This window comes from Neodothiora populina, assembly GCF_041146345.1.
Source record: "Neodothiora populina strain CPC 39397 chromosome Unknown canker_contig_15, whole genome shotgun sequence".
Taxonomy (NCBI): domain Eukaryota; kingdom Fungi; phylum Ascomycota; class Dothideomycetes; order Dothideales; family Dothioraceae; genus Neodothiora; species Neodothiora populina.
Genome location: NW_027191413.1, coordinates 3,009,233 through 3,034,195, shown reverse-complemented (window position 1 = coordinate 3,034,195; position 24,963 = coordinate 3,009,233). Strand labels below are relative to the sequence as shown.

General features: G+C 49.6%; 4 protein-coding genes across 5 annotated transcripts; all 4 read right to left on the bottom strand.

Moving 5' to 3' along the window:
• Nucleotides 1-519: 519 nt before the first annotated feature.
• Nucleotides 520-1,082, bottom strand: AAFC00_003361 (uncharacterized protein; the record flags this gene model as incomplete). The annotated part of the gene is made up of 3 exons (XM_069342822.1): nt 520-684; nt 738-997; nt 1,052-1,082. 3 exons carry the CDS (start codon nt 1,080-1,082, stop codon nt 520-522), a joined length of 456 nt encoding a protein of 151 aa, XP_069199327.1.
• Nucleotides 1,083-6,143: 5,061 nt separating this feature from the next.
• On the bottom strand, nt 6,144-7,779 carry AAFC00_003360 (uncharacterized protein; the record flags this gene model as incomplete). Its single annotated transcript, XM_069342821.1, has 2 exons — nt 6,144-7,598; nt 7,654-7,779. 2 exons carry the CDS (start codon nt 7,777-7,779, stop codon nt 6,144-6,146), a joined length of 1,581 nt encoding a protein of 526 aa, XP_069199326.1.
• A 5,348-nt stretch (nt 7,780-13,127) lies between these two features.
• Nucleotides 13,128-14,225, bottom strand: AAFC00_003359 (uncharacterized protein; the record flags this gene model as incomplete). The annotated part of the gene is made up of 1 exon (XM_069342820.1): nt 13,128-14,225. The coding sequence occupies one exon, from the start codon at nt 14,223-14,225 to the stop codon at nt 13,128-13,130; it is 1,098 nt and encodes a 365-aa protein (XP_069199325.1).
• Nucleotides 14,226-23,178: 8,953 nt separating this feature from the next.
• On the bottom strand, nt 23,179-24,579 carry AAFC00_003358 (uncharacterized protein; the record flags this gene model as incomplete). Of its 2 annotated transcripts, XM_069342818.1 has the most annotated exons (6): nt 23,179-23,265; nt 23,323-23,500; nt 23,579-23,715; nt 23,769-24,164; nt 24,222-24,329; nt 24,382-24,579. In XM_069342818.1, the coding sequence occupies 6 exons, from the start codon at nt 24,577-24,579 to the stop codon at nt 23,179-23,181; spliced, it is 1,104 nt and encodes a 367-aa protein (XP_069199323.1). The 2 variants fall into 2 exon arrangements, with proteins under 2 accessions (XP_069199323.1, XP_069199324.1); XM_069348495.1 differs by lacking the exon at nt 23,179-23,265 and having other exon boundaries at nt 23,278-23,500.
• Between the last annotated feature and the right edge of the window lie 384 nt (nt 24,580-24,963).

Below are 24,963 nucleotides of genomic sequence, written 5' to 3'. Positions count from 1 at the left end.
TGCGTCTCGCAGCTTGCAAAAACAAGGGGTAACAAAGCCTGCCTAGAAATCATGTGTATGTCGCGACACGAGCGCACGTGGTCTATAATTACCCTTGCCCGGTACAAGATATGTGATGGGACTGCACTTCCAAGTTTCCAGCGGAAAACCCTATACATGTAAAGGATGAGCCCATTCCTCCATGCCTCGGAGCAATGCATAACATCTTGATCCTGGTGCATAGCCTCCTCGTCTTGCGCAGCTTTTGGAGCAGGAATGTGACACCAGGACGCAAGTGATTGCTCCAACTCCGAAATAGTAGTGTTTTCGAATGACGTCGAGGACGAATTTTGGCTCTCTGCGCTGAGGCGTGCTACCTGCATTACAACTTTTACAAGACTTGTTGGACACCCGCAGAGTCCAAAAAAATCCCATTCTCGTCTGTGCTGATTAGATAGCACGGCATCAAAGTAGGCGTAAGGGAACACGCAGTCTTCTCTTGAGAGGAGACTTGTGATAGCATCCCACCTAGTATGTTAGCTACAGAGAATATCTAGAAGTGAATTTCGCATACCAAGTAAGTATTCCGATCTGAGCCTCAAACCTAGAGGACATGGGCAATATCGTGATACCACCGCAAGCCTCAAGGAGGCTATATGCTCCCTCAAGATGTGTACTCCAGTTGCCGAGAATAGACTGAGTCTCCTTAGATTCACCGTCAGTTTAAACCCAGTTTGAGGCACACGGGTCTGACCAACATCTAATGAAAATATAATGACGATCGTATCCAGCATAGAGTACACATCTTCCGCATCGACTAACGCGTTGAGCCTCTGGCGAAGCAGATGAAGTGCCGTATGGCGATGAGTCAAGGTTGAGGTACTAGTCACGTGATGACCCGCGAGAGCCATCACAGCGTGGACGAGAAAGCTCGGCTCTGGATCGAGGTCTGTACGGTATCGGAACGGATTTATTCGTAGATGGAACGTTAGTGGAATCATGCAAAATTCCTCGTTGTCTAACAACTAGAAGTCAGGAGTGGGAGGTATGAATACATATACATAATGCATACATCTTTTAAGTATCGGCTTGAACCGTTGCATAAGGTCAATGTAGGATATAGTCGTTGGTATAGCCTCGATAGAAGAGGATGTGTCAGTTAAAGTCGAGACCGTGGGGGCATCTGGTTCTGGATCAGCATCATTGCGCCCGCCAGTCGTGAGCTCGGGTGAGCACGAAGATGAATATTGGTCTTCGCTATTGCACGAGACCAGGTAAGGCTCGGTCGCTCCGCCGAATGTTTCTATATCTAAGATTTCTTCGCTCTCGAGCCATTCTTCGCCGTTCGAGTCGTCAGGCAGAAGTTCAACAAAAGTTGTGTTTCCTCCAACAGCCTCACTTTGAGGATAAGCTCTATGCGCGTCTACTGTGACAGACTGCTCCCTCGAAGAGTCAGAGGGAGAGTCTATTTGTGTAGAGCTGGTGACGGCTGGGGAATTTCTTGCGCAACGGGCTCTCCGGGGATGCTCTACAACGAACTCGTAACGCTGTCCTTTATCCCTGCATGGTGTTGGCCTTCTCGCGGGCTTCCTCGACAGAGAAAATCCCGGCTGCCAGGACAGACGCATCTCAGGCATTACCCAATAAACCGTTTAGGTGTGTGTAAGTTGTCCAATGTATCAAATGTCCTATGTATCCAAATTTGCCGCGGATTGAGATTGTGCCCCTTGAAGGATGGAAAGAACAATTTGGCCGAGTGTTTTAGTGAACCCCGCGTCTATCAGCGCGGTATACTGGAGGCGGCTACGGGGTTTTATCGTTGTTGGTGTTGAGCGTCATTGTCTTCTTGTTTCAACCGTCGTTCCCCACTTTTGGTCACCGTGCCTACGCTAGAGCCGCACTAACATCAGCTTCGAGTCATACTGTACCATGAATCAACACGATCAAATTCGTTGCGCAACATACAGTACTCATCGACTATCTGCAGAGCTGCAAATAGCTAGCTGTCTCGAGCACCATGAGATCGGTCTTCTCCGTGGAGACTCAAGAGTTGACACCCGTTTGTCCATGTCATTTAGACACCCGAGAGTTCCTGTGAAACCATAGTGTGCAACACCGCAGACTATACTGACTGTAAATTCGAGTAACCAGCTCTTCGAACACAACTTCATCAAGATTGAGATGAAGTTCTCCAGGCCGGGGACGTCTCGACATTGAACCTCGGCTACCTCGTGTGTTCGGATGTGGAGTCGCCCCGCAGTGGTGGACTATAAAAATGTATCCACTTGCTCAACACTTCATTTACTCACGCAGGGTAAGTCGTACTTGCAGCGATATTTACATCAAAGATATTGCCTGATAACAAAAGTATCGCCGAATAGCAGATGTATCGCCTGACAACATATCTATCGCCTGATAACAGCAGAATCGCGTAGAGCTCAGCTCTCCAGTCCCAGGTTGCAGAGAACTACATACGTAGAAGTACTGCGTCAAAACGCGCATTGAGCTTCCAATTGCATGTCAGACATGAGACGCAAGCAAGCGGCACAAGCACGTACATCTATGCAGCTTTCGTGTTGTGACGTAGCTTCCCAGAAGTCTCGCCAGATTGTGGCATAAGAAACAAACCTGGTCATGGAGCATCTCTCAGGATATACGACCTGTAACGAGTAAGGCACAGTTAGGGGTACATCATATGATTGGCACTTGCAGAGGTGGCGCTAATTAAAGCAGAATGTTGCCATAACATTGATTGTCTCTGGATTATGAACTAACCGTCCTCCCAACAACGTAGAGAGCCACGAGAAAGTATGTGTATCGCTTACTCAAACTCCGAACGCCTCATCGTAACCAATCAGGCAGGACCTGTAGCGAATGCTGCTATCCTCTATCTGCTCTATCACCTCCTGGATGCCTTTCCTCGATATGGGTATCTCTTGCACCCATGACTTGATACCCTTGGTGGCAGCCAAGTCGAGCATTTCGAGCACCTCGCGTCGGCTAGCAAGATTCGTTGCCCCCATGAAGCAGCCATTCTCGATGAAATCGAAAGTCGACACTTTGATGCCGTCAGCAGGCAAGCCAACCAAATTGAAGCGCCCGTGGATGTCCAGGAGGCTGAGGTATTGTGATAGTTGGAACTCATCAAATGAGCTGGCTGTACTGACGATAAGGTTGAATGTCATTTTGTGCGGCTCGTTCCAGCCTTCCTCACTCGTAGCGAGAAAACCATCGGCACCCATCAATCTCGCATCAGCCTCTTTCGCATTCGACCGCGAAATAGCCCAAACTTCCGCGCCGAGAGCTTTTGCGAACTGAATAGCGTAATGGCCGAGCCCGCCGATGCCTACGACGCCGATCTTGGTACCAGGTCTCGCACCGAAGCGTTTCAATGGACTGAACACGGTGGCACCAGCGCACATCATCGGTGCGGCGTCGCTGCTGGCCAGACTGTCTGGTATTGGAAACACCCTAGTAACAACCACAAAGTCAGCGATCAGAAACCAAATCACCCGCCCGTTCCCATCGACCTTACCAGTGTTCATCGACGCGGGCGTGGGATGAGAACCCCCCTGAGTCGTATAATTGGTCCCAGGGTATGGTGCACCATACGTGCAAACCTGCTCCTTGCAGTATGTCTCATTGTTATTCTTGCAGTGCCGGCAGTCTCCACAGGAGTAGACCTGGGCGCCAATACCAACACGCTGACCGATTGTCGCAAGTGACACCTTGGAACCCACGCGGAGCACCTTCCCGATGATCTCGTGGCCGACAGCCAAGGGATAGGGTGTTTTGCCCCAATCTTGACGGGCAACATGCACGTCCGTAGCACACACGCCGCAGCATTCAATCTTGATGTCAACATCGTTGTCACCGAATGGACGAGGCTCCCAGGAACCTTTTTGGAAATCTAGCCAGTTTTCGGCGCTAGGCGCCTGGAAACCGCTAAATCTTTCGGGGACAGACATGACAGATTAGTTAAGGCTTAGTGAAAGTCAACGAAGAAAAGTAGAGAATTGATGTGGCAAACGATATTGCAATGAAAATTCGCTGAAGGTAAGGCGCACGAATGCACATATATACTGAGATAGGCACCTATCGAGGGCATCACTAGGTAGTCCCGCTGACGGCGTGGGTCACTCGTTGCGTAGCTGATCATGGAGAAGCGAACCAGTTTTGCTCACCACATGCTAGCTGGACCATCGTAAGAGACCTTCCTTATCTCTGCAAGCGTGTTCGGACCTTTCGATGGTGGAATCATTCTTTTGTCGATATTAAATGCAGGATGTTGACAACAACACTATGTTTGAAAAGGCAAGGTACTTCAAATGGTGACATACCTAAAACGGCCGTGTCCTTAAAGCGGCAGTCTGCCTCAATCGGCAGGTGCTATGGTTTCCCAAGAGGCCTAGGATTCGCGATGCATGTCATACGATATGTGTACTCATGATATACAAGTGTACGGTCTTCCGCTGCTGTGCTATGTACACCAACCAACCTATAGCAAGAAGTTTCGAATACTTCAAGGTTAGCAAGATCTACTGTGTAAAATGGCAGGAACTATTTCAGCGCGAGACCACCAAACCCTTATTGGCCAGTTCAACGCCACGGATAACCCCGCAACGCTTGGATTTTCGTTGCCACGGCTTTTTGAGAGCGCCGCAGAGCGGTACCCTAGACATGTTGCGGTAATCTCTGGTCACATAGAACTTGACTATCAAACGCTCAACACACTCGCAAATCGTCTCGCCCATGTGCTGGTCGAAGAGCAAGGAATTGGCCATGGAGATGTGGTTGCCGTAGCTCTGGAACGCTCCGTCGACACGGTTGTAGCCGCATTGGCGGTAATGAAATCGGGTGCAGCCTATGCCCCCATCGACCCGGCCTTCCCTGCCGAACGCATTGAGCACACAATTGATGATGCTTTGCCGAAGCTTGTTCTCGTCAGCGATAGAGGATTTATGGATGATGAACGTCTGTTTCGCTTTTGATTGCGGACCCCCATACCTGACCCATGAAGATCAGCGAATTTGGACGTGGCTTTTTCCGCCTAATGTATGGATGATTTGCACTCAAATTACGGGGTCAACGATCTTAAGCGCTTATCGTTGCTTATCCTTACCGTGGAGCTATACAGCGGGGGTTAACGCGTCAACGGCGACAACAATCAAGAAAGGAACGGCAATAGTGGACCAGCCAGGGAAAAACATTCTGATGCCTCATGCACAGGTATGTTATCATTACTGTATGTTGTCGTTGCATCTGTTGCTATTCCATGCCTAGGCACGGCTATCTTCCGATGGCTCTTAGTGGCTATGTACCGCATCACGGTAATGTGATATCGAAGCGAGCCCCGCTTTCTTTATTGCAACACAGCACGGTTCTGTCATCACCACCTAAACGTACAGTACTTGTACATCTCAAAATGTAAATGATGTTCATCCGATGTACAGCAATTTGGCTGGTGGCGACCGCTGTATCGAGTCTTATATGTGCAACGGTAGCTGGCGATCATCGATTTGAACCGCTGACAGGCTTTAGAGAGGATATGCTGTAAGCGTTCAACCCCAGTTCTGTTTGACCTCATTCTTAAGGCTCGAAGGGCCATGTTTGAAGATGAACTTCACCATATACAATAAACCCATTCCCGTAAAACCTCGTCTCTATTGGTGGTGCTGATCAAATAGTGACAAGAAGATTATGCTGGGAACCTTTTCTGTCTTCTGTCTCACAATGACTCCTTAGCTGTCGACATCACCGTGGCGTTAGATATAAATGTCTAATCCACTTCTACGAGACTTGACTATTCGTAAGATCGAGGTGAACCCTCCGTCTTTGTCGGAAGTTGTCCATCCTGTCCAGCAAGGATCAGAGAGGAGTTTCCGGCACGTGTCTGTCTCTGTAGACGGATGTCCGGATATGCGCAAGGCCCCATATTACCTTGCTGCAGCTGGATTGGCGGGTCATCACCGTATTGGCGATGTTGGTGGCATAGAGGACGTTGATCCGGTACCCGACCGCTCTAAGCTTTATGATTTCTTGCGAATCGCAGAATTGATAATCATGAGTCCAAGTAAGGGCATCATGGTTGGCGTTTCAGCTGGACCTCTGCATTACCAAACATTTATTAATAAAGTGCAACCGAAAACCGTCTCTGCCTACGATCAATAGATATAGATGAATTCGTCGTTCTGTCTGTCCGTCAGGTCATTGAAAGCGTTGTCACCAATGCGTGGTCCCTGCTCAGCATCGGCAACCTCAGCCATAGCGATATATCTGCGCTCCATGCTGAGATCTGCGAGCTTGGCTGGCTTCCCATCCTTGACGCGCTTCCTCTCCTGGAGTTTGTTCAAGAAGACGAGGTACACCATTTGGAGGATTACAAGGGCCGCCAGTGTAGCGAACATTGCGAGGACACTTTTCAGACCCGGCTTGTAGGCTGGAGCGTCCTGCGTAGCGAACAAGAGAGGGCCGATGATATTTCCTGCTCCGGCTGCAGCATTGTATATCGCCATAATCACAGAGCCTTTGGTGAAACCACCAGTGTTTCCCACCATCCATGCGACAAGGATGGGGTTGCCGCCGAAGATGAACCCCAATAGATAGTAGCTGACAAGAAGCGGGGCAGTGTGGGAGGGATCTCGAGGAAGCATATACAAGGCCGCCAGACCAGCAATGATTGGAAGAGCCAGTGCTAAGAGGACTCCTCCCTTTTTCTTGCCTCGCTGAGCAGCAAACGAAGAGATGGCAATGGTGAGGATCTGCGTCGCACCGAACGGCTTATTCAACAGAGAGGTTGTATACTTGTCGAATCCTAGGCCGCTGAGGATCAGTGGACCGAAGGTGTTAGTTACGCTAGCGCCGCAATTTAGGCAAAGGGCAATGCCAATCCCCGGATATGTCTTTAGGTCCAGTATAACTTCAACGAGATGTGCCATCTTGTACTTCGTTTTGGCAGCGCCGGACTGATTGGCACGAAGACGTTCATATGTCTGTCGCTTCTCATGCTCGGTGAGAAATCGAGCGCTGTCGATGTCATTAGGCAGGAACCACCACAATAAGGGAGCCGATAGGACGGTGAGAAGGCCGATGGTGAGGAACAGGATCCTCCATGTTGCGATCGCAGAATGGGAAATCTTTGCTAAGCCATAAGCAATGACTGAAATAGCGATTGTGGCAACTCCGTTTGTGCCATACCAGCAAGCGACTCGGAGAGGCTGTTCGGATCTGCGGTACCATCTACCGGTCAGGATTGCGAAGAGTGGAAGGCAGCTGCCTTCGAAAAGCCCCAACATGAACCTGCCAGCGAACAAGGAACCGAAATCCCATGACGCTGCCATGCAAACCATCGTGATACCCCAGAAAAGCACGAGTAGAGGCAGCAGGATCCGATGTGGAGCTCTGACGATAAGGTAGGACGAAATGGGTTGCCACGCTAGTTGAGCGATAGGCGTGGCACTGGACGCGAGCGAATAGTGCTTGCCGACAAGCTTGAGGTCAGTTCGAAGTCCGAAGAGAGCTCCGTATCCTAGAGCAGTCTTATCTATGATCTGCAAGAAGTATCCCCAGACGAGAAGGGACAGGATGACTTTGTCAGTCTTACGACGAAGGCGGCAATTCTACGCTGCATATAAGAGTGGCTCTCTATTGGACATTGGAAAGATGCCAACTCGCCTCCTGCTCTGTCAAATCTACGCGTTCTGCTCCAATTGGTAGCGCAGGTGTCCTGTGCATATTGTCTTGTGAGTTCTCAGAGAACTCGACCCTTGCCTCGGTCATAGACGTCTTGATACCAGACATGGTCCAGTATTGTATAATGATGTTGCTACTTTCGCGTGCCACTGTGATGGACTAAGTCGACATGATAGATAGAAGACGGAGAGCACTGCTGTCATATCACCGATGAGATTGGTCTCTAAACAGCCTGGTGATGGGAGTGACCATGATACCAAGGCTCCATACCTAGCTCGGGGAATTTCAACAGAGCACGAGACCAATGAATCTCTAGAACTGCACACGTATAGCGTAGGCTATTTCATATACGCAATGTCATTTACACGTGCCTTCAGAAGAGATCCGCCTCAATGAAGGGTTCCTGGGAACCACTCGAGACTCGACTAGCGCCACTGTGTTCGTCCCGTTGTACCTTAATAGATGACCCCAGTTTCCCCGCACCGCCAAGGTCTGGGGCCCCAATACTCTCACTCCAGACACCAAAACCATGACCCACGTTTCTCGGGCCTTTGAGGAAGCGAGAGTGTTGATGGTACTGCTTCCATGTGACCAAAACATGTGGCAGGAGTTATGGCTTTTCTTTCACCCGCTTCATGCGGCTGTAGATCTTCATGCCGTATTGCTCGGACGGCCTCGGCCTTTACCTTCGGAAACAAAGCATGCTATTGCGATTAGAACATCCTATCGGCTTACAGGATACATGTGTCCATGTATTGCCCAATTGATTGTCGACGCTAATGACCCCTCATGCTTGCATCAGGGAGACGTGGAGTTCGGACACGTCCGTGACTCGATGGAGCAAGAAGTCATATCCACAAAGTGCTGATGCATTGTCCGAGACTTCGGCTATAAGCTAAATGACTCCGTAGTCATTGAATCCTTCTCAAAGCCGGGCAAGATTTATAATAGATGCTAGGGCACTATCCGGTTCCCATACCATAGTATCTGTATCGCCTAACTCAATACCCACACAAGCTCTAAATCATGTCTTTTGTACACCCTGTTCAGCTGGATGACGACGTGCTTCAGAATGTGGGTGGCAGGACTGTCATTGTCACTGGAGCAGCCGGAGGAATCGGAACCAAGATCGTTCAAATATTCGCTAAGAATGGTGCAAATGTCGTGTTAGCCGACTTGGAGTATTCTCGAGCTTCTGCTGAGGCAACCATCGCGTCACTATCTGATCCAGCAAAAGCTATCTTTGTCGCGACCAGTACTCTGGACTGGTCACAGATGAAAAATCTATTCAGACAAGCCAAAGAAAAGTTCGGGAGCATCGAATATGTGATTGCTAATGCTGGCGTCATGGAATCCGCCTCGGGGCTAGATGTCGAGGCTGTTGATGCCAATGGTGAGCTTATCGAGGCCACGGAAATATCGAGAGTAATCGATATCAATATCAAGGGCACACTCAGTAGTAAGTGCAGGCCTCAAAGATGCATTTCCAGAGTCGCGTAGCTCATTTTGGATTGTTCAGCGATTCGGCTTGGCATGCATCATATGAAAGATAACCAGTCTAGCTTCCCGGACGGTTCTCGTGGCTCTATCCTCCTAGTCATCTCGACTTCTGGCTACTTTGGAGCTACTGGCGTTGCTGGCTATATATCGTCGAAACATGGAGTTACCGGGTTGTTGCGCGCCTCACAAGTGCACGCCGAAAGATACAGTCTCCGAGTAAACGGGGTTGCCCCATTCTTTACCCCCACTGACATGTCCAAGAACTTTGCTCAGGAGTGGGCAAAGCGAAAACTTCCCCAGAACACTACGGAAGGCGTGGCAGAGGTGATCATGAAGCTGTCGGCCGACCATACCAAGAAAGGGTTCGGTGTGCTGGTATGTGTCTTCTGCTCGCTAAAGCCACTCACGATCAACCTCACTGACACAATTCACAGGCTTGTGGTAACATTCTCCGTGAAATGGAGATTTCTAGGAAAGGACTCATTCCCCAGTGGCTTGGTCAAGATGCTGCCGATTTGATGGCGAATGCAGGAAAGCTGTTTGTCGAGATTGGTGGCTATCCTTACCCGAAGCTTGCCTCGATGGAAGCAATGCAAATTGCAAGCGAATGAGAACATAAACCAAGATGTAGGTCATCATAGGACTGATATAAGCGCATACGAGCTCGGTCAAGCCTTGCCTCCTTGCCTCCTTGCCGTGCTCCTTCCGAGACAACATGATCAGCAAACTGAAAAGTGAACTATTGCAGGTACGGAAGGCTGCTTAGTAGGTAGCCAATAGGCGAAGCTTTGTTCTCATCAGCTATGTATATGTACTTGCCTGTATGAACGCCGGTAGACGATGATATGGTCGTTCGTAGATGATGGGTACTTGGAGGTTGCGTCTCGACAATCGCTTTGACGATACAGCCCCTGGACCCAAGAGATCTGTAATGTCAACAGCGGTAAGCCTCTTCGAGTGCTTTAAGTCGTGGGAACACTGATCTTACAGTATACGAGATCGTAGCATAAATCAATCACGGAAAATCACAGATCAAAAAGACAAGGTACAGGCCCCTCTGCACACACTGTCGTTGACAACCTCAAAGCTCGGACATCAGCGCCGCTGCTTGACTCGTGCAAGAGAATTAAGGGTCGTACCGATAAGGTAGCGCTGAAACGTTTCTATCACAATTAAGGTGTGCACATACCGAACCCTGATAACCCACTTCCTAAATACTCTGTCAGTCCACTACAGTGTTCGCAATGTTGAAGGGCGACCTATTGTTAACCGTACCTCAAGGTTCTCGAAGATGTTTCATGAGATAGTGTTGCCTTCCGTCAAGAACGAGGGAGCTCAGGATAAGGGGTTTCTGACGAAATTGATCAAAGGGGTCTTGGCACCGGTCCTGCTTCAGTGAACTTGCAGGTACCTCACATGTCACACCTCCTGTAAGTACTTGTGTGTACATTATTCCCAGTCATTTGTGCGTCGCAATCTGACTATTGTGCTTGAATTTTTCACTTTGGATGAGAGCAAAAGCCTCAGGAGACAGTATACAATAACATGCAGAAAGTAGAGGATCTCTCGATTCGTCAGGTTGCCGTCAACCCCATGAAGAAGGATCTGTCCATGTCAGCTGAAGTATAGGGCGATCTCTATATAACCGTTGGATAGAGTAACGACTTCTTGTCACGTCCCATCCGCCTCCTCCTAGGTCGGAAGAGTCTAGTACGTTATCCTATTATCACTCAGTGAGAACAACTTCGACATGTTCCGACCTCATGCTGATCAGCATGCAAAAAATAGTAGTCTTCCAGTAGTCTTCAAAGCGGGATGAGACTTGAGACATGTCAGTTCTCAAGTAGAATCGGCAGCTGCAGTGGCTCGCAGGCTCATGTGAATACCAAGGATGCACAATCTGGCTGACCGTTTTGTTGGCGGTAGACGTCCCGCTAGCTTTCGAACACATTATGTCCCGCATAGGGGCATGTCAAGATATTAATGGTTGATCCTCTCTTACTTCCTTTCATTTCTCGAGTCTATTTTTTTGCATTGAGCTTGTGGCTCTACAGTATAATCATGCATTTATCTGTTTCATCAGACCAAGACCATGTGCCCGAGTCGGACCATTTACTCGAGAAATATGAGGATGAAGCCGAGGACATAGTAGAGGCGACACCTCCCCCTGCAGAGACCACAAGGACTAAGCTGCGGTTACCCTCGTGGTCTACGTGTTCCCGAACCTGCAAGGACCTAGGATTCTTTTTGTTACCTTCACCAATTCAGAACCGAATCCGACCAGATCTCGCCAAAGTGACGAAATTGTACCAAACATCTTATCTCGATGGCCTCCGTGGACTAGCAGCCTTTCTCGTGTTCATATTCCACTTTTCTTACGGCAGTCACGACACACACAGTGCATTTGGAAGAGGTGGCAAAAACCACGAGTTTCTCAAACTCCCCTTTATACGCTTCATCTACAACGGCACGGCCATGGTTTCAATATTCTTCGTGGTGTCTGGTTTTGCTCTTTCCTACAAACCTCTCAAACAAATGAGAGGTAAGAAGTGGGATGAACTACTACATACATTGTCTTCAGCAGTATTTCGCCGAGCAATCCGTCTCTACCTGCCCTGCGTTGTCTGGACATTTGTGATCATCGTCACAGTCTATCTTGGAGTATACGAGCCGACGAGGGCTGTAGCATATGACGGCCACTTTCTGCCCTACCATAGGGAGGAACACATGCGCCCAAAAGCCACCCTCTTCAAACAGCTTTACGACTGGGCGCGTAAGATGTATATCATGATCAATCCATGGAGTTTCAACAACTGGTCTAGTCAGATCGACATTGACGGCCATCTGTGGACAATCTCCGTCGAATTCCGAGCATCGCTCATCCTGTACCTCACTCAGCTCGGTGTCAGTCGGATGAGACCTCTGGTTCGCATACTGTTCCTCGTGGCACTGATCATCTGGTGCACGCGCAAGGATCGCTGGGAGATGATTCTTTTCTACGGTGGCTTCATTCTGGCAGAGCTTGACCTCCGCCGGTCTTTGGCCCCGGCATTGCCATCGAGCAGCAGCCTGGCCGCATCGCGACGTGATCGTCTCTGGTGGCTTTACATCGTCGTCTTCCTTGTCGGTGTCTACCTCTGCGGTCAGCCCGGCAACCAAGGAGGACCTGCAATCGGGTGGGATACACTTCATGCATGGATCCCCTCCAATTGGCAAGAGAAGCACCGCTTCTGGACTGGGTGGGGCGCCATACTGTTGGTGTGGGCAACCTCCAATAGTCCATTGCTTCAGAAGCTGTTCACTAACAGCGTGTCACAATATATGGGCAAGATCTCTTTCGCATTGTACATTGTGCATGCTCACATTATCCACACCATCGGACTCAAGTCTCTGGAGATACTCTGGAATGCGATTGGACGCGACACTGCGTGGAGGAAGGAGACGGCGTTTGGTATCTCAGCCATCATAACCATTACCTTTGTTGTATGGATGGCAGATATAGTCACGCGTGCTGTCGATACCCCATCAGTTCATTTTGCAAGATGGGTCGAAGATAAATGTATCGTCCCAAAGGAAGAAGATAATTAGGATGCAGATCCCTCCCAACGACATCACTGTGCTAAGCCTTACAAATTAGAACTTTGTTTCTTGATTTTCTACCATTGATCGGAATCTAAGCGAGCCGCTTCATCTGATGCGCCACGTGCTGATCACTACGAACCAAAGTCTCCAGTATATCTCTCAAGCAAGAGCATTCTGCTTAAGCTCGGTGTTTTGCAGTCTTCCGCACAAAATCCAAAGAGCTCGGTATGTACATGCAACTTTATGTCGCGTCTGACTTCGACACCATGTTAAAGATTCGGCCTATTTTGGACGTATGTCACCTTCATGTATGTACAACACCTGATCCTAGTAATACCTTGCAGCGTTGCGATATCTGTCTGTGGCCAGCCTGATCATACTGCGCCGAAGTCTTTCCTCACTGTTCTTCCCTTAGCAGCAAGTGTAATCTCAAATGCTCTGTTGTTGTTGAAGAGAATCATGCCTTGAGGCACCCAAGCAAAATTGTTCGATCCTCCCTTGACCGCGAATTTGCCAAGCAAAACACCCTCCTTGTTCCACACGTTGACGCCGTCGGTGCAGGAAGAGTAGATGTTGCCTTGCGTATCAGCATGGACACCGTCGGGTGCAGCGCCGCTGGCATACGCGAAAAGCTTCCTGTTCTCGAGACCTTTACCGTCTGCGGAGATGTCGTACTTGTAGATTGATGCTGGGTTTGTGGGGATGGCACTTTCGTTCGAAAACATTATTGTTCCCGTATCAGTAACATAGATGTGCTTGAGGTCTGGACTGAACTCGATGCCGTTGGGTGCAATGAAGTCGTCTGCAACGGCCTGCAAGACTCCGCTTGCAGGCTCGAAACGATAGACTTGGGGTCGTATCACAGGCTCGGGTCGGAAGAATTGCCAGTACCCGTAGCGGGCATCAGTGAACCAAAGGTCTCCAGTAACAGGGTGCTGGATGATGTCGTTGATAGAGGAGAAGTTCTTGCCCATGTAGCTGTTGAGGATCACACGGGTGGCATTGGTAGCCGGATTGACGACCGTGAGCTGAGAGGGATCCTCTAAGTTTCCTTCATCACAGAAGACTATCTCTTGTCCGGCAGAGCTATTCCGGGGCGTACCAGGGGGATAGTAGGAAAAGGCACCATTGGCATTGGCCACGTTCGGATATCGCAGTGACGTGAGGGAATAGTCGTCCAAGCTAAGAACAGTTACGTTGATCGGGTTGGAGAAGTCCTTTGCCCAGTTCGACGTGATGTATAGCGAATTTGTTGCGGCGTTGTATACACCTGCCTCGTGGAAGGCCTCCCAACTTGTCTCAGCAATCAACTTCTGGGAAACAGTCGGACCAAGAATGTCGGTCACGAATGTTTCATTATAGGATATGAAATGGACTGCATCTGGTGCTTCCGTCGGAATCGATGTAATTTCAGTGACATAAGGTATGCTGCTTGCGAAGCGAAGCAAGTCTACGGCAGTGATGTTGACCATGGCTGGCGAGAATGCGACAATCTGAACAAATACCTCATTTTTTTAAGCGACCAACACCAACTATATATCAACACATGTGCTGGCACAGATCAGCGAAGCGGTTCGCTCATGTGCGGCTCGTAACCTTGATGGCCTTTCTAACACGAGTTTGTAGCCTGATGGACGCAATCGCCTTCATTTGCCGATCTTGGCTCAGACTTGTGTCCGCCATGCGTCATGAGCGTGAATGCCGAGTGGCTTGGTAAACACCAGCCAAGGACGTCGCACCCACATGCTTCGAACAAATCGTACGAATCGAACGAATAGGCTTTGGTGACGTGCGTAGAGTAGATTGCGACTTTCTCTCGCTCGAATGCAAGATGAATGTGTTGCATATCTAGTGTATCGGGACTGCAGGAATGCGGCTACTAGTCCCGACCGCGGTCTGGATGATACTATATGTATAGTGTTATGAGTAACATCTAATCGAAGTGCACCTGATCAGGCAATTGTCTATGCGCGTATGGGCAACCATCGCAGGCGCCATTGGATCGTGAATCGCTGCATGAGGAGACGGCAAGGGTGACAGGGCAGGTGAAGGGCCGTCTTTGAGTGCTTTGATATTGTTTCATTTCACTAGTCGCGGATCACGAGTGCTTGAGGCTAATGCTCTGGATCAGAGTGGGTTTCGGTCAAGGTCATCGGAGTATTGGGGTATGGCCGATTTTTCTTGGACGTACGGCTCTTGTCTGGTGGGCCCACGCCTGCACATGGTCAACTTGGCGTAGAGTTCAAGCTCGCTCATTCACTACAAGCAGGTCTTCTTACCACTAGAGCCATGGCTCCATTACCTTACCCACTGTACAAGTAAGAAGGAGACAGGACCTAATGTACACAAGGTGAGATAATTATCAGGCATGTTTTCGACCGCAAGCGAGCCGGAGGTAAGCTTGACCCCGCAGGTTGGTTGTTCTCGATAAGGAAAAGATAAAGAGACGTGCGCGATCCGGAAGCTGCCTCAGCCATCGAATCCCTGTCGCCTTGAGCATGACCCATTATAACAGCAGTTTGCTTGACAGACTGGAACAATAGTCTGGCTGTTGATCTAAGTCATGCGTAATGAGGGGGCATGCCTCGAGTGCAAGAGGCGGAAACGGAAAGTAAGTAGTCTTTAGCTCCAGGCCGCCTACATTCCCAGACTTATCTCCGCTTGCCAGTGCGACCAGGCCAAACCACAATGTTCACAATGCCAAAAGTCAGGTTACGTCTGCCAGCTTTCAACTTTTAAGGAGTGGAGCATTGCCCATGGTCCATCAGCGTTATCACTAGAAAGGTCGAGTAAACGACGTCGCATAGGTACCTTAATGATCCGTTATCCCTGCGTTGCTGTTAACAGTCACCCTGGACGATACTGTGCTCGTCTATGTACTTCACTGCCGCTCGACTATCCAGAAAGTGTCATGCGTATCACAGATGAAGCACGAGACATCGGACACGTTGATAGCGTATAGCCAGCAACATCAGCGCATCCACTGATAAAGGACATAGCAACACCACCCAGAGCTCTTCAAGGACATCCGAGTTGTGCAGGCTATAAAAGCCCACTCGAAATAGTACACAATGACACTGCATCGACAGAACACCAGGTCAAGCGTGGCGCTCTTTACCAGGGTGAGATTTTCACTCAACAAACTGGGTTGAGTGAAAATAGTCTTCCAACACCGAGGACAGGCGCTCAGTCAGTCAGGCTTCCCGATCACTCGACCATACCGCAAAGTCTCCAGTCCTTACCCGATGATCTGGCTGTATCTCGCGAAAGAAGATTTCTGTGGTCACACTTTGTACATCGTACTACGAGTATGTTCTTATGCTGGGACGTTGATAGTTCCACCAGCGATTTCTGCTATCAAGACCCATACAGCGTTGCCCTCCCAGCCATGGCCATCACCAGCAGAGCCTTCAGATCGGCTGCCTTGGCATTGTCGGGTTTCCAGTACTCGGCCTTGGTAGGGGACGAGACCATACGACGAACAGCCTCAAATCTTGCTTTTGAGGCGTCGCAAGCTTTGACCAAGCTGAGAGGCCCAACATCGGCCGACTCGCAATGGTCCTTGACAGCAACGGTGACGGCCGTGTTCCTCTTCCTATTTGATTCGGAGACCTACGTCGACATGCTGCAGCTGGCGCGGAGTGCTGCTGCGTGTTTGATGGAAAGCGGACCCAGGTCTCATGCCGATAATGACCGCTTCTCGATTGCCATGCACTTACTCCGATGGGCAGAGATATGTACTCAGTGTTCTTTGAGGAACGACATCTCATTATCAGGGGAAACGATACATCTCGCGATAGAGTTTGACGATTCCGAATTGAGCTCCAGGACTGCTCTGGTCTGTAAAGACTGGACGGTCCATCCCTTATACGGCTTTTCGAAACGCCTCATCAATCCCCTGTTGAAGTTGTCTAGACTACTACGTCAAAGACAAACAGTGCATTTACAAGAATCACGCGATCTAGCTACAGATCCCAGTTTTAGCGAAGAAGTCAATCGACTGGAAGAAAGTCTACTCACATGCCGGGAGGCAGATCTGTGCTCCTTGGCGACTGGATCAAATGAAAATCTTGATCTCCGTCGTTTGAACGAGGCTAGCTATTCTGCTGTGGTGCTACTTTTCTATACCCGCCTCAGAGACTTACCATGGACAGCACCATTCGTTCGTCGCCAAGTCAAAAGAGTCTACGAGGAAATCGAACAGATAGGTCAAGACTCCCGGGCCTCTCTAGCCATCGTTTTTCCATTGTTCATAGCAGGCTGTGAAGCAGTGGATGCAAGCGCTCGAGAGTCGATTGTTCGTCGACTCAATTCCCTGCCAGGCTATTGGTACAAACGGGAGAACAGACTTACAGCTACCTTGGAGTCGGTCTGGGCATATAGGGATTTGAGACCAACCGCTGTTTGGAAGCAGTGGGTAACACAGGGTATTGTCTTTCAATCCTCCCCGTTGCTTTACTGTCGTTTCCACTAACACCATTGTAGCTCAAGAGGAATTGACGCATTCCATCCCCATTTGATCAAATCTCGGAGCTATATGATATGTGGTACATGTGCAAAGCCAAGGGCTGGTTCAATGTCACCTATGAGCTTGAAAAGCACTAGATTCTCCGATAGCTCTTATACGCTTTGGCGATACCGTGGTCTGCCAGCCAAGATGCCGAGTGGCGTTAGATCTTCCCCCTATACTCTCTCGATATACAAGTGCACGGCTATCAAGATGTTTCAATGCCTACCTTTGTGACAAACCTGAAGTAGGATCAAAAACCGCCCCGGCTCGGCATGTCGGTGAGTGGGTAAGCTTGCGCACACGCGCTAACGAGCAGCTCGGCTCGAGGTGTAGCGTAAACGTACGGTACACCATGCTTCCGGGAACAGGCCAACCTTACCTTATCGCAGTCGAGTATTAAGCTCAGGGCGTTTAGCTGGCTCAATCTGCCTGACATGCCTAATACAAGCAACAATAGTTGTGTACCGACGTTTCGTAAATCGATGGAGTAGGATAGAGGTTAGGTACCAAGGCTTGGCTTGGCAGATGCTCCAGCGGAGATAAGCTTGTTCTTTAAGCCTTCAGACCCATGGTTAAGATACCTTATAGTGCCACCCCGCCCCTGGAGCATCCACTCAACTATCGCTATCGACTTGAGAGCGCTTGCAAGTGGGAGAAAAACCAGTGCGATCATGCTTATCATTTGCTCCCGTAAACTAGTGTAGCACCGCCCCATTACTCATTCTCCCTTCCACCGGAGGTAGCTCAACCGTACCATCTGATGCTACTTTATTGTTCGCTTGCTGGCATCCGGACCTCGAAAACAACTTCCCATCGTCCGCGGTGCTTGTGAAGCTTGCCACTCCCGCAAGGTTCGTTGTGAGCTGTCCCCCGAAGGTGGACCATGTGTGTCGTGCGTTGCTGCCAATCGGCAATGCTTCTTCCTGCCTCGTATTCGGAGTGGCCGACCTAGAGCAGACAACGATACTGCAGACAACTCTCACAATAAGCGTACTCGACTGTCTAGACCATCACCCAGAACGACTCCGCCAAGCGTATGGTCCCCTCGCCTTTGCATGAATGACATCGATAATGATAATGCAAACCTGGGTCCTGCCACCAACCTCTTTGACCTCAACTGGGGTGATCCCGGGATAATAGACTTCAGCCAGCTACACGCACCTATGGGTGTAACAGACAGCGGTGCCGGAGACACGATCTTGGACTCGAATGTTCTGAGCAGAGGCTCTGTAGTAAACGATGGTGTATCTGGGCCCTACATTTGTGTACCATCGCGTCCAGCTTCGCCTCACGACAGTGATGAACCTCCCGGTACGATAGCAATCAGCCATGCTAGCAACCATGAATCATCCTCCGAGACTTGTATGGCAGATAAAGCAAGCTTGGGTGCGGTTCTCGAACTGACCACCAAGCTCAACGAGCAGGTCGAGCGCATGTCTAACTGTCTTGAGCAACATAAACAGGGCTTTGTTCAGCCCGATATCTCTATGGATAATCATGCACTTCAAGAACTGCTCAAACTGATAGACTGCACGTGCATCAAGATATCAACTATCTTCAGTCGCCTGGCCAAGCCTACGAGCCAAGGTTCAGTTGGGCATACACATGAGCCTGGCATGTACCCAAAGGCCCATTCCGGGACACCGCTGGCAACCCGTACATCCACCTCCGTAACCGTGGCAGGGCTTACAGAATCCGGGCTTGTCTCTCTGGCTGCTATATTCAAGATCTTCGAGGCGTTCGACTTGTTGTGCCAGTACAGCGTTGTTTTAGACATCGATCATACGACTGACTGTTTGTTGCTGTACAAGCGATGCGAATTCAACCTTGTTCAGTCTAGAGTCGCTCTCACGCAGATTGGAAACCTGCTACCGAGCTTACTGGATGTGGGGGGACAAGCGACCATAAGAGCGAATGGACTCGAGCAGTTCTTCACAAATGCTGTCAGAGAGCACCCGCACCTCTGCAGATGATACAGCAGTGGACCTCGGCCGGATAATCTCTATTAACGTGGCTTTGCCTACCCGTAATTGACACTGATAATTGACACGTCCGTAGGATGGACGATGTATCGATCATGCAGCTCAATAGCGTCGAGTAATATGCATAAATTCGTCACTCATCAGGGTTACGGCTACGATAAGGTATTTCCGACTCCGATCTGTCGTGCATGCCGTCTCGTCAGGTAGACAACAATAGGAAACATTGTCAAGCATGGCAGAGCCTTTTTCGGTCTCCAATCTCAACTTCAGATCATCAAGTATAGCATTAGATCAATCTTCGAGCTTTATATTAGTGCTCGGGTGTCAGGAGTGATTGTTGTACTTTCTGCAAAGTTGATTCACGCACAGTCGTAAAGTGCGCAACTTCACCATGACTTCGATTGTGTCGTGCAGAACGACTAGTCAACATCCTGCTCGGTACTTTCGTGGTTGTGCCATCGGTGAGGACTCGAGGTCTGATCGTCATTCTCAGATCTGATTGATGTGTTGAAGTGCGCTGTTCTGTCGCGGTGATCCCCACGCTCGGCCTATTTTCGACACTAGCGGCCTATTTCCCCTAAAGTACGCAATTCCACGCTCGGCCTATTATACATGATGGTATGGGTCGGAGAGAGAAATGGGATTGCGTTATCAATCGACACGACCTGACATAGCAGTAGCGAATTAAGGATGATCAATCCAGATTTTGGAGGTAGTACTCCATATAAATATTGCGATGCGCATATCCTACTCAACTACCACTACCTCTTGTAACATACCGATCTCGTACTAAGATATAATTTTGCTCCCTGCAAACCGCTTTCATTCTACCTCTCCATTTGATATGACTAGCATTGAAGAGGAAAAAGTCACTCCAAGTACTGCTAGTCCTCAACCTGACGAGCTAGCCACAGAACCCCCAGCACGTTCAGTACATGGTTACAAATGGGCGCTGGTCTGTGTCTCGCTATACTTGAGCTCTTGCCTCTACGGTCTTGATACCACGATAGCCGCAGATATTCAGGGCGCGGTGGTCGAGACTTTTGGCGATGTCTCGCAGCTCACTTGGATCGGAACGGGATTTCCACTAGGTCCCGTTTCCATGACACTGATCTTGTAAGTAAATGTTTCGAGACATATGTTGTGGTTATATGAGTTGATGACATCCAGGGGTACTGCCTACAACAACTCTGATATGAAGTGGCTCTACATCGGGTCGATCGTGGTATTTGAAGCGGCGTCCGCGCTGTGCGGCGCGGCGCCCACCATGAACGCCCTGATTGTGGGCCGTGTGATTGCTGGTATGGGTGGCTCTGGTATCTATGTAAGTCAAGCGATGATCAATTCGTATGATGTCGACAGGCACTGATTGAAGCGCAGCTAGGGTTTGTGTTTCCAGATGAGCTCGTCAAGCCATCCTCATCAGCTGACCACAATACGATACAGGAACCTCAATTATTTCTGTCTGTACGACAAATAAAGAGCGGGGTCTCTACATTGCAGGAATTGATTTCATCTGGGGCCTTGGGAGCATCCTCGGTCCCGTCATAGGTAAGCTATGGAACACCTTACAATGATTCGAACTTACGATGATAACAAAAGTAGGTGGCTCCTTTTCGACAAGCTCGGCAACATGGAGATGGTCCTTCTATATCAATCTGTAAGTCTGTCCTTGCCAACGGTGGGCCGTTCCGCGATCAAGTCCTTAACTTACGAGTCTATGTGGTACAGTGTTGTTGCAGCAGTCTGCGCGCCTGTCTACCTACTTTTTCTACCCTCCGTAACACAACAACCAGAAATACCGGCCATTCAAAAATTCCGAAGCATCGACGCATTGGGTGGACTCTTATGGGTAGGCTTTATTGTTGCTTTTACCCTTGTCTTGACGTTCGCAGGCGTTATGTGGCCCTGGGACGACGGGGGAACAATCGCCACGTGGATAGTGTTCGGAGTCACTCTTGTTGCCTTCGCTCTCCAGCAGTACTACTCGTTCCTTACCACCAAGACAAGCAAAATCTTTCCAGGGCATCTTATCAAGTCCCGTTCGCAACTTGTGCTGTATATTGGCACGGCTGCGGCGACGACCAATCTTTTCGTTCCTGCATATTACATCCCGATATACTTCCAATTCACGCATGGTGATACTGCCATCATGGCCGCCGTCAGACTGCTGCCCTTCATTCTGGTCCTGATAGCAGTAAACATGTTCTCAGGTATCATTCTGCCCCGTGTAGGCTACTACTGGATCATGTATCTCGTTACGGGGATATTCATGATTCCGGGAGGCGCTCTGATGATCACTGTCGACTCGACAACCCCGCCTGCCAACATTTATGGTTACACGGTCTTAATTGCTGTCGGCGCAGGCCTGACAATCCAAACTGGCTATGCAGTCGCCACGGTGAAGCGCGGCTTGGAGGGTCACCCTGAGGATGTGCCGAACGTCGTCTCGTTCCAGAACACCGCTCAACTCGGAGCTACGCTGATTTCTCTGGTCATCTCTGGACAGGTCTTCCAGACATACGCCTTCCGTGGCCTAAGCACAGTTCTGGCTGGCAAAGGATTCACCTCTGCACAGCTGCGCGACGCTATCTCCGGAACACAGAGCGCCGTTTTTGATTCTTTGTCCCCCGAGTTGAGGCATGAGGCGATTTCCGCGGTCACGTCTGCAATCGGGAGAGTCTGGGCGCTAAGCCTAGCTGCCGGCCTGGTCTCGTTGGTCATTGCCCCCTTCATGAAGAAGGAGAAGTTGATGGGAATGAAGGCTTCACTCGGTGCTGGGTAGAGCGTGTTCTGCACGGTCGAAAGAGCGGGGCGAGGGTCTCAACGACTTAAGGCAAGCGATGTACTTTTGCGGGCTTCCATAGTATATTTGTTCTGCTTTCGGTACGGGTGAGTGAATGTTGTGGTGAAGGTTGCGTTGCACCACGCCGTCGAATGTGAGGGAAGGGCTACAGATGTATGGAAAGCAGTCAAACTCATGTGCAAGGCGGCCCAGGAACTTGCAGTCATGGAAGCATCGTAACCATGGGTCAGATCTCCGAGGCCGACGTCCTCTGCACTATGCCATGCGTCTTTCAGCGGATGTGCTTTCAGAGCATCAATCGTAACAATCAGGCCAATTACACGATGTCGAGGCTGCTGTACCTACAATACATAATCACAATGGAAGGGTTTATTTATGGTGGGGGACCCTGTCCGCTTTGTGACGGTTCGACTGGCGTCAAATCATCCTCCTCGTAGCGTCCTTGCTTCAACCTAGAGCCGTAGTGATTTTCTTGCCTAGGATTGTAAGACGTGACTAGCTCGATCCTACGTGATGACAACGTGCGGAGCCGCTCTGTAGAAGTGTGCTATACGGTAGGTATGGAGTCTAATCAAGAAAGCGTCCATCGTACCCCGCGCAATTTACACCCACAAAACGGCTCCGAGAAGGTGTCTCGGGTGTTCGGTTACAGGACGGAAGCCTGAGGTGTGCAGCCCACTTTTGTCCCAGAACGGTAATTCTGCCGCGTCGGACTCGCCCCAGGATCTGCCTTTCGGATGAGACACTCGCTGCACGATAAAGCTGGTAAGGTGCCATGTCGCTGCACTCAGACTGGACATAGTACCTCATTCACCACACTGACTGTCGTCGCTGACAAAGGCTTCTTCACTCGTCTAGAAATCGATATGGTCTGACTCCAGAGGATTCACTAGGTCGATAATGCTTCCCCTCTTGTACACTCATATCACGGCCTGATCACGTAGATTCAGCTGCTTGATAATCATCTTTATACACACTGAAAACGTGGTATTGTTCAAGTACCAATATCTTTTGCAATATTGTCATATCTACCAGAAGCTATGATGACTCACGTCCTTCGCTACTTGCTCTGGTTACGTCTCTCTGACTGTCATTCTCCAACTCTCGTTTAGCCCGTTCACTGACCTCTACACTGGGATCTGCATGATTGCACCGGTGGACTGAGGAACTTCGAGAGGTTTCTCGTAGATAGCCTCGAGTTGACGACGAATGTACTGTATGTCCCGTTAGGTATCACCATAAATCGAGACAGTGTTGTATGCCAATCTTACATCACCCGCCATAATCGACTGTGGTTTAACACCTGCGTCGGACTTTTGCGTCGCGCCATGATCTAGCACGGATATCATGGCATCGAAATTCACTCCGAAGAAAAATGGGACAGAGTATCTATCGCGTCCGGTCAGATTGGTGGCCTTGTGCATTGTCGAGCGGAATAGACCGTTGGTCCTGGAGACGAAATGTCAGCTTGTCGAGTCGTGCACGATCGAAATGACAATCGTCGTTCACGTTCTTCGAGGAACCTACCAGAACCTCATGAAGTCGCCAATGTTGACCACGAAATGGTCTGGAATCGGTTCTGCGGTGACCCATCTGTTGCTCTGATTCAACACTTGCAAAGCACGGACGTCGTCCTGGCACAAGATGGTAAAGCACTCAAAGTCCTAGAAGATCTTTAGTGATCCGAGCAGGTTCAATGGTCTCAACGAGTACTGACAGTGTGTGGAGCAATCCCGGGGTGATTGCCATCTGGAATGGGCTGGGGCGGATAGTGAATAATCCTAGACATGCAGCCGGGTCGTGTCGTAACACTGTCGAAGAAGCTCTCTGGTAAGTCAAGAGCCAATGCGAAGATCTGCAGCAAGTCACGACTTAAAGTGAGCATTGCTCTGAAGTACCGAAGGTATGACGATTTGAAGGTCGGAATGACCTCTGAGTCTGGCCACACATTCTCTCCATACATATCTGATTGGGCCATGGAAAGAGTGTCTCCAGGCTTGGCTAATGGATCGCCAGCCAACTCGTAGCCAATATCGAAGCTCTCGCAGAGACTTCCAACAGAATGATCAAGCTGTGAGAACTCTTCGAATACAGGTGTGTATCCTCGAAACACCTATTTACTATCAGCAGAGGCAGTGACTACAGGAGATCCAGAGCGATGCCTCCGTACCGATGAATTCGCCCTCGCATTTGCTTTTTTCTTCTCCAAGGGCAGTGCGAAATACTCTTTCGCTGTGGCGTGAATTTCCTTGATCAGCTCAGAATCGACACCGTGATTCTATTCTCATCAGCAACATTCACATGTTTCGGTAAGCATGAGGTATATATACCTTTATGTAAAAGAAACCGACGTTGATACAGACATCACGAATTTCCAGAGCAAGAGCTTTGCGGTCCTCAATATCGGCGCTTCTCATTCGCGTCAAATCGATGATCGGAATAGTATCAAAGTCGCCAGCTCCCTCATCCTGAGATATCTGGATGGTACCGAACTTGGTTTTGAGAGTGTTGTCTTGCGTGGTAGACATTGTCACGATTCACGATGTAATGAGTATCAGAAAGGATGGTTGAGTGGGCTCAAGAATATGTGTGGACAGAGAAGAACAGGAATGGTTGCGTCTTGTCTTCCAGCTCTATATATCCGACATCCCGAGCAGCTGCTGCATGATTGATCACTTCTTCCAAATCATCACATGTCCTTTTGCATTTAGTAATTGATGCGCCCGGGAGATAGTGAGCGCTGGCGAGGTGGTGGACGCGCTAACCGAATCAGGCAATTGTCCCGCAGATAAACTCGCTTGCCAACGGTCTCCTCGACCATACATTGAGGTCCAGCCATCATATTCGTGAGCGATATTGTATTTGTAACAATTCGTCGGCGATGTGCGCTATCGCTATCTCTTCCTGCAAGG